At 45.3% G+C, this 7,186-nt stretch overlaps 2 protein-coding genes across 3 annotated transcripts in view; both read right to left on the reverse strand.

The window, feature by feature from the left end:
- The window catches only part of vta1 (vesicle (multivesicular body) trafficking 1), a 32,653-nt gene extending 31,310 nt beyond the window's left edge, over window positions 1-1,343 (reverse strand). For both annotated transcript variants that reach the window (XM_061091521.1, XM_061091520.1), the window contains exon 1: window positions 1,162-1,343. In XM_061091521.1, the coding sequence (XP_060947504.1) occupies window positions 1,162-1,252 (91 nt within the window). In that variant the 5' untranslated portion in view covers window positions 1,253-1,343. The remainder of the gene's footprint in view (window positions 1-1,161) is intronic.
- A 2,661-nt stretch (window positions 1,344-4,004) lies between these two features.
- The window catches only part of gje1a (gap junction protein epsilon 1a), a 3,555-nt gene continuing 373 nt past the window's right edge, over window positions 4,005-7,186 (reverse strand). Inside the window, exons 2-4 of the mRNA XM_061092127.1 lie at window positions 6,823-7,005; window positions 4,568-4,765; window positions 4,005-4,202 (exon numbers count right to left, since the gene is read on the reverse strand). Coding sequence (XP_060948110.1) covers window positions 4,005-4,202; window positions 4,568-4,765; window positions 6,823-7,005 — 579 coding nt within the window. The remainder of the gene's footprint in view (window positions 4,203-4,567; window positions 4,766-6,822; window positions 7,006-7,186) is intronic.

Here is a 7,186-nt window from a genome sequence, read left to right on the forward strand (position 1 = left end):
GACGCAGAGACAGTTTGAAAGAGGACGTCTCTGAGAAGTGTCTCCTCCTCCTGTCTGTCCCATGTGACCTGCACCTGTGCACGTGTTTCTGCTGACTCACTCTCTCACTGGGTGCAGCTCATTCTCTACTGGTGACACGTCTCAGGCTGGAGGACGTCACAGGGGGACAGGTTCTATGGACAGGGACATATCAGTCTCCGTCCTTTTGGGACCTCAGAGACTAAACCTCCACACTATCAGGTCAAGCTAGAGCAGCGGTGATGGACGAGTCCTCACACACATGTCCTCCACCCCGGGTTAAACCCTGAAGTGACCCTGTCTCATTAGGAACGTGTCCTCCTCCATGTCCCACCCTGTCCCTCCATGTCCCACCATGTCCCCCTCTGTGAACAGCCCTGTCTCATTAAGAACTTGTCCTCCTCGATGTCCCATCATGTCCCTACTTGTCCCACCCTGTCCCTACTTGTCCCACCATGTCCCTACTTGTCCCACCCTGTCCCTACTTGTCCCACCCTGTCCCTTCTTGTTCCACCATGTTCCTACTTGTCCCTACTTGTCCCATCCTGTCCCTACTTGTCCCAACCTGTCCCTCCATACCACCATGTCCCTCACTGTCCCTACTTGTCCCACCATGTCCCCCTATTTGAACAGCACTGTCTCATTAAGAACGTGTCCTCCTCCATGTCCCTACTTGTCCAACCCTGTCCCTGCTTGTCCCACCCTGTACCTACTTGTACCACCATGTCCCTCCATGTCCCTACTTGTCCCACCCTGTCCCTACTTGTCCCACCATGTCCCTCCCTGTCCCACCCTGTCACTACTTGTACCACCATGTCCCTACTTGTCCCTCCATGTGCCACCCTGTCCCTCCATGTCCCTCACTGGCCCACCATGTCCCTACTTGTCCCTACTTGTCCCACCCTGTCCCTCCCTGTCCCACCCTGTCCCACCCTGTCCCTCACTGTCCCACCCTGTCCCTACTTGTCCCACCATGTCCCTACTTGTCCCTCACTGTCCCACCCTGTCCCACCATGTCCCTCACTGTCCCACCATGTCCCCCTCTGTGAGCTGTCTCCGCTGTAGATGCTAAGCTAGCCGCTGACAGCGCAGGTAAACAGAGCTAGCTCGGATGCTAACAGTAGCTAACATGCTAGCACTCACAGTAGTACGCCACCACCGGGTCCCGGGCCTCGTGCTCCGTGGCGGTGCGGAGGTGGTGCTGGATGGACCGGAGCTGCACCGGGAGAGCCATGGCTGTGGAGCCGTCACCGGAGGGTTCACCGGAGAGAGACACCGGAGAGACACCGGAGAGAGACGGGATGCTAGCTGTTGTTAGCAACAAGTGAGCCACTTCCGCGTGTTTGCCCAATAGGAGCGGCCGCCTACACGGGACAGGTGACGTCACGGCTGCCTCCGTCACTTCAATATTCAGACTCAAGTTTTTACTTTAATCTGTGACGATGAAGGTTTAATGGAAACATTTAAAAAATAATTAAATAATAAACTCAGAGTATTCATTCTTTATTAACCCCAGGACAATACCGTGAAATGTCCAAACACAGACTCCTAAAGCCCAACATTATATTATTATTAATAATTGTTATCAAGTGCTAGGGGAAGTTTATGTTGCTCATAAATTCAAAAAAATACGGTGGCCCCATTGGCACATCTGAGAAACGTCAGACTCTACATCCTCTCTTTTATCTAAGGGATTAATAATTGTGTAGATTTCTTTCAATTCATTCTTTGATATATTGATAGTTTTGAAATCAAGTAAATAATCCAAAGTAAAACAGAGACAATTATCGGACGTTTTTAATCAATCATCTCAAGACAAAACAAGCAGGAGATCTACGAGTCACCAACAGAATTCTGTTTCAATATGTTTGTGTTGGTCATAAAGGTTTCTCTTTTTCTCTGATATAGCTGTGAGGCTGTAGACATTTTAAGCATAAAGACAACAACAGCTGATGAAGTATGAAATTAGACTTTTTTTACAGCTACCATAACGACATTGGTAAAAGATATAAACACTGGAGGTGAATTGTTACTGTAGTGTAGTTTATGATGCAAAGATTATCTTGAGATTTGCCCACATGGCGCTCGGGGCTGGTCCTCAGTGTCGCTGTGAGACGACCTGAGCTCTCCATGCTCATTGGCTTTCTATCATTATGGTAATAAGTTATCTACAGTACAGGTCCTTGAAGCAGCAGAGCAGAGGCTGAGAGAATATGATGTGATTTTTTTCCACTCAGAAAAAGATGAAGTTTGAAGTCACGTTCACTGAAGCTGAGCACAATGTAAAAGATTAATTTGGATAATTTCCGGGAAGCGTTTCCGCCAAACGGTCCCAGACTTGATTAATTCCTTGAAACAGCAAAGGTGTTGAATACTGTATTTTTATTATATGTAAACAAGGCCTAAGTCTTGGTGACAGAACTTCTAGAGGCAAAAATTACAACCATCAACCACTGACGAGAAGCAGAAGAACCCAAACCACAGGAGTTCACCTGACTCCTCTCAAACCCGGTGCCACGGAACCGCTCGGTGGTTCTGCAGGTTCGGTTCCGTCAGCTGACAGAACCAACGGGTTCCAGAGGATCTGAAGGGAAGGTTTCATCCACTCTTGTCTGGAAATGCAATTTTGTACCTGAGATGATAAACAGATTGCTGAAAACTTCACAACAAAAGCTGGATGGATGTCTGATTAAAAAAAGAACTTTTCAAAACATGAGAGGTCATTATTTTCAAAAACATTGACAGGGACACCAGGGCAGAACGGGTTCTGAGTAATGTAAAACAACGAGCTATGAAAAGAAAAGAAGAAAAATAAATAAGTCATAGCCATCTGTCTCAACTTGTATGTTGGGATTTTGTGAAACAATGATATTGCCCAGAACCAACAACTCATTCATGTTTGTACTATTAAACACAAAATGTGTAGTACTTCTTGTTGGCAAATACTTTTTTAGATACTTAAAAAAAAAAATACATTTTAACTTCTAATACCAATAAATATTTCAACACATTTGTAACCCATATTTTTGAGTTCTGAATTTATCCTCAGGGAATATGTTTCATTTTCTAAATTTAAGTCAGGAAGGGTTATTACATCAAACCCATTTATATTCATTTATCAATCAATCAACAAATTTTATTTGAATCGCCCATATTCACAAATCACAGTTTGTCTCATAGGGCTTTAGAATACTTTAGTATCCTTTAGTATCCTTGGTGGAAACTTTACGTTCAAAGAGTGAACGACTACATTTCTAATATTCTGAAGACAGCCTCCTTGTCCATGATGTGGCTCCAGGTCACAGAAGTGAACTGAGTCGTTTGTTGTTCTTGATTCTACAGCTCAGGTTGTTTCAAGACCCATCGAGGAAACAGATATTTGAAGAAAGAGACAAAGTTGTGACACTGGCGATGGATGTGAAGGTCAGAGCGGAAGCAGACACGTGGACGAGTCAGGAGCATCAGCACCTGACCTGCACTCGCCCGTGGGTCCAGGTTCCTCAACCAGTGTCCAGAGAACGACCCGAGTGAGAATCCATGGAGCTCATGGCTCTGCCTGTCTCACTGAGAGAAGACAGGCTGCAGTGACTCTCTGCACTTTAACACTGAGTTATGTGATGATCTACATTATTTACATTGTTGGCTGTTATTTACATCACATGAAGACTTACTGACACTTTACAAATCTACTGATAAAAAGCTGTGTAGGTCCAATGGTCCCGATGAAATAGGACTTGGGGTAAACGTTCTATAGTTAAGGGTTAGGGTTAGGTCATAGATGTTTCAGACCTGCCAGCTCTGACGTCAGTGCACATTCTCAGATTTCTTTGTTCAAGTCACTCTCGACGGACACTGAGGAAGATTCTCTGTTCAGGAGCTTCCTGTTGCCCAGGAGCAGCTCACTGTTAAAACTGGCAGAAACACTGTCTCGTACGTTCACCCTTTGCTGTTTTTTGTGTGTGCATTTGTGTGTTTGTGTGTCTGTGTCATTGGTTGTTGAGATAACCGAGCCGCCGGCACAGAATCTCAAATATCTCAGCAACACAGAGCAGTATGGTTATCACGGTGAAGGTGTACATGGCACTGAGGAAGATGGTCTTCTCAAAGTGTTCGGGCACCATGCACTTCGTCACATTGAAGCTCTTTTCCAAAGCACTGGCGTCACACATGTACAGGGGGTGGACCTGGGGGGGGGGAAAAACAAGGGGCATTAATACTTTGTATCGTCTGAATTTCCAAGTTGTGCAGATTAATATATATTACACATGATATTGGAACCGCGTTGGGACGTGTCCGACTCAATCTCTCTCTGGACTCGTAGCAGGTTATCTCATACAAATTCATATCTTTTCAATCTTCATGGAAATGTTCACCACTGGGGACAAATCTCAGGTCTATCTCATCCTATGAGGAAAGGGAGGACACCCTGGTAGTATTTCATGGATCTTCTAGGAATGGTCGATTGAAAAGTGAACGTTTGAACACGGACCCCAGTGGATTTTCTTTATAGATATTTCATAAAGTTAAAAAAATAGTAGAATTGACAGACCAGGAAGCCAAAGAGGTGACTCTGGAGCCAGAAGGCGATGACCTCCAGGATGATGCGTAGGAGAACAGAGATGATGTAGAAGACGGTGTAGATGGGTCGCTCCAGGATCTCCTCCTGGTCGATGTTCTTACAGGCTGCGTAGAGATGGAACACTGCGCCGGGAACCAACACCGTCACCAGCTGCAACGCCCAGAAGACCTGGAGAGGACAGAGAAAAGAGGACAGAGAAAACGTGAGATGTGAGAAAAGCTGCAGAATAAAGGAACGGACAAAGGGATGATGAAATAGATAGTTCAGCGACTGCTGCAGTCGTTCATCTCTAGGAAATTACGTTTTCTACCAATTTGAAAGAACCATCACGCTGGTAATGACCTGTGACTCTGTCCTGGCTGCAGATGGAGGAATATTCAGAATCTACCTGATCCATTTAAGATACTCATCTTAGTACTTGGTAAAAAGCTGATGATTTAACCATTTCATTATAGTTTAGATTAGGTTGTAGCACATTGTTGTAGCGTCACCAGGCTGTGCACTCTCAGTCTGAAGGGATTTAACCGTTTGTTAGCATAACCTTTGATAAGTAGATTTATCTGCAGATGTAGATCAAAAACACAGATAACAAGACAGCTCCCAAAAGTGAGCTAGAGCCTCTTGATCGCCCCCTGGTGGCTGGCTGCACAGACTCCACCATATGAGCCAGCTCGTTGCACAACCAACACATTGAGCTTGAGTCCTTTAGTTGGGTGGAGTTGAGTTGTGTTTAGTTGAGTTGGTTTTAGTTGGATGGAGTTTAGTTGGGTTTAGTTGGGTGGGGTTTAGTTGGGTGGAGTTGAGTTGGGTTTAGTTGGGTTGAGTTTAGTTGGGTTTAGTTGGGTGGGGTTTAGTTGGGTTGAGTTGTGTTTAGTTGGGTGGGGTTTAGTTGGGTTGAGTTGTGTTTAGTTGAGTTGGTTTTAGTTGGATGGAGTTTAGTTGGGTTTAGTTGGGTGGGGTTTAGTTGGGTGGAGTTGAGTTGGGTTTAGTTGGGTGGGGTTTAGTTGGGTTGAGTTGTGTTTAGTTGTGTGGTGTTGGGTGGAGTTTAGTTGGGTTTAGTTGGGTTTAGTTGGGTTGAGTTGGGTGGTGTTGAGTTGGGTTTAGTTGGGTGGGGTTTAGTTGGGTTTAGTTGAGTTGGTTTTAGTTGGATGGAGTTTAGTTGGGTTTAGTTGGGTTGAGTTGTGTTTAGTTGTGTGGTGTTGGGTGGAGTTTAGTTGGGTTTAGTTGGGTTTAGTTGGGTTGAGTTGGGTGGTGTTGAGTTGGGTTTAGTTGGGTGGGGTTTAGTTGGGTTTAGTTGAGTTGGTTTTAGTTGGATGGAGTTTAGTTGGGTTTAGTTGGGTTGAGTTGTGTTTAGTTGTGTGGTGTTGGGTGGAGTTTAGTTGGGTTTAGTTGGGTTTAGTTGGGTTGAGTTGGGTGGTGTTGAGTTGGGTTTAGTTGGGTGGGGTTTAGTTGGGTTTAGTTGAGTTGGTTTTAGTTGGATGGAGTTTAGTTGGGTTTAGTTGGGTTGAGTTGTGTTTAGTTGTGTGGTGTTGGGTGGAGTTTAGTTGGATGGGGTTGAGTTGGGTTTAGTTGAGTTGGGTTTAGTTGAGTTGGTTTTAGTTGGATGGAGTTTAGTTGGGTTTAGTTGAGTTGGGTTTAGTTTAGTTGGGTTTAGTTGGGTTGAGTTGGGTGGTGTTGAGTTGGGTTTAGTTGGATTGGGTTTAGTTGGGTGGGGTTTAGTTGGGTTGAGTTGTGTTTAGTTGTGTGGTGTTGGGTGGAGTGTAGTTGGATGGAGTTGAGTTGGGTTTAGTTGGATGGAGTTTAGTTGGGTTTAGTTGAGTTGGTTTTAGTTGGGTTTAGTTGAGTTGGTTTTAGTTGGGTTGGGTTGAGTTGGGTGGTGTTGGGTTGAGTTGGGTGGTGTTGAGTTGGGTTTAGTTGGGTTGGGTTGAGTTGGGTGGTGTTGGGTTGAGTTGGGTGGTGTTGAGTTGGGTTTAGTTGGGTGGGGTTTAGTTGGGTTGAGTTGTGTTTAGTTGTGTGGTGTTGGGTGGAGTGTAGTTGGGTTGGGTTTAGTTGAGTTGGGTTTAGTTGAGTTGGTTTTAGTTGGGTTGGTTTTAGTTGGGTTTAGTTGGGTTGAGTTGAGTTGGGTTTAGTTGGGTTGGGTTTAGTTGGGTGGTGTTGAGTTGGGTTTAGTTGGGTTGAGTTGTGTTTAGTTGTGTGGTGTTGGGTGGAGTGTAGTTGTGTCCTACCTGGGGCGTTATGGGTCTGAACTGGTTGTAGCAGTAGAGGTTGAGCTCTCTGCGATCAGGGTCACAGCTGAAGTGCAGCGCCTCATTCCCGTAGACAGCGAAGCCAAGAACGCCCAAGAAGAACATCCGCACCGAGCCGAAGAACAAGGTGTGGAACTGGCCTATCACCGTAGGAGGCCTGAGCTGGAACAGAGACACACAAACACACACACACCAACACACAGGGACACACAATCATACAAAGTGCATGTTAAATAGGGACACACACAAGTAAGACAGCATAGACACTCATATGTGCACATACAGATACATTTATAATGTAAACACACAACATTCCCATTGACATGCAACACACACACACACA

Source organism: Limanda limanda, chromosome 18, assembly GCF_963576545.1.
Source record: "Limanda limanda chromosome 18, fLimLim1.1, whole genome shotgun sequence".
In the NCBI taxonomy this organism is placed as follows: Eukaryota; Metazoa; Chordata; class Actinopteri; order Pleuronectiformes; family Pleuronectidae; genus Limanda; species Limanda limanda.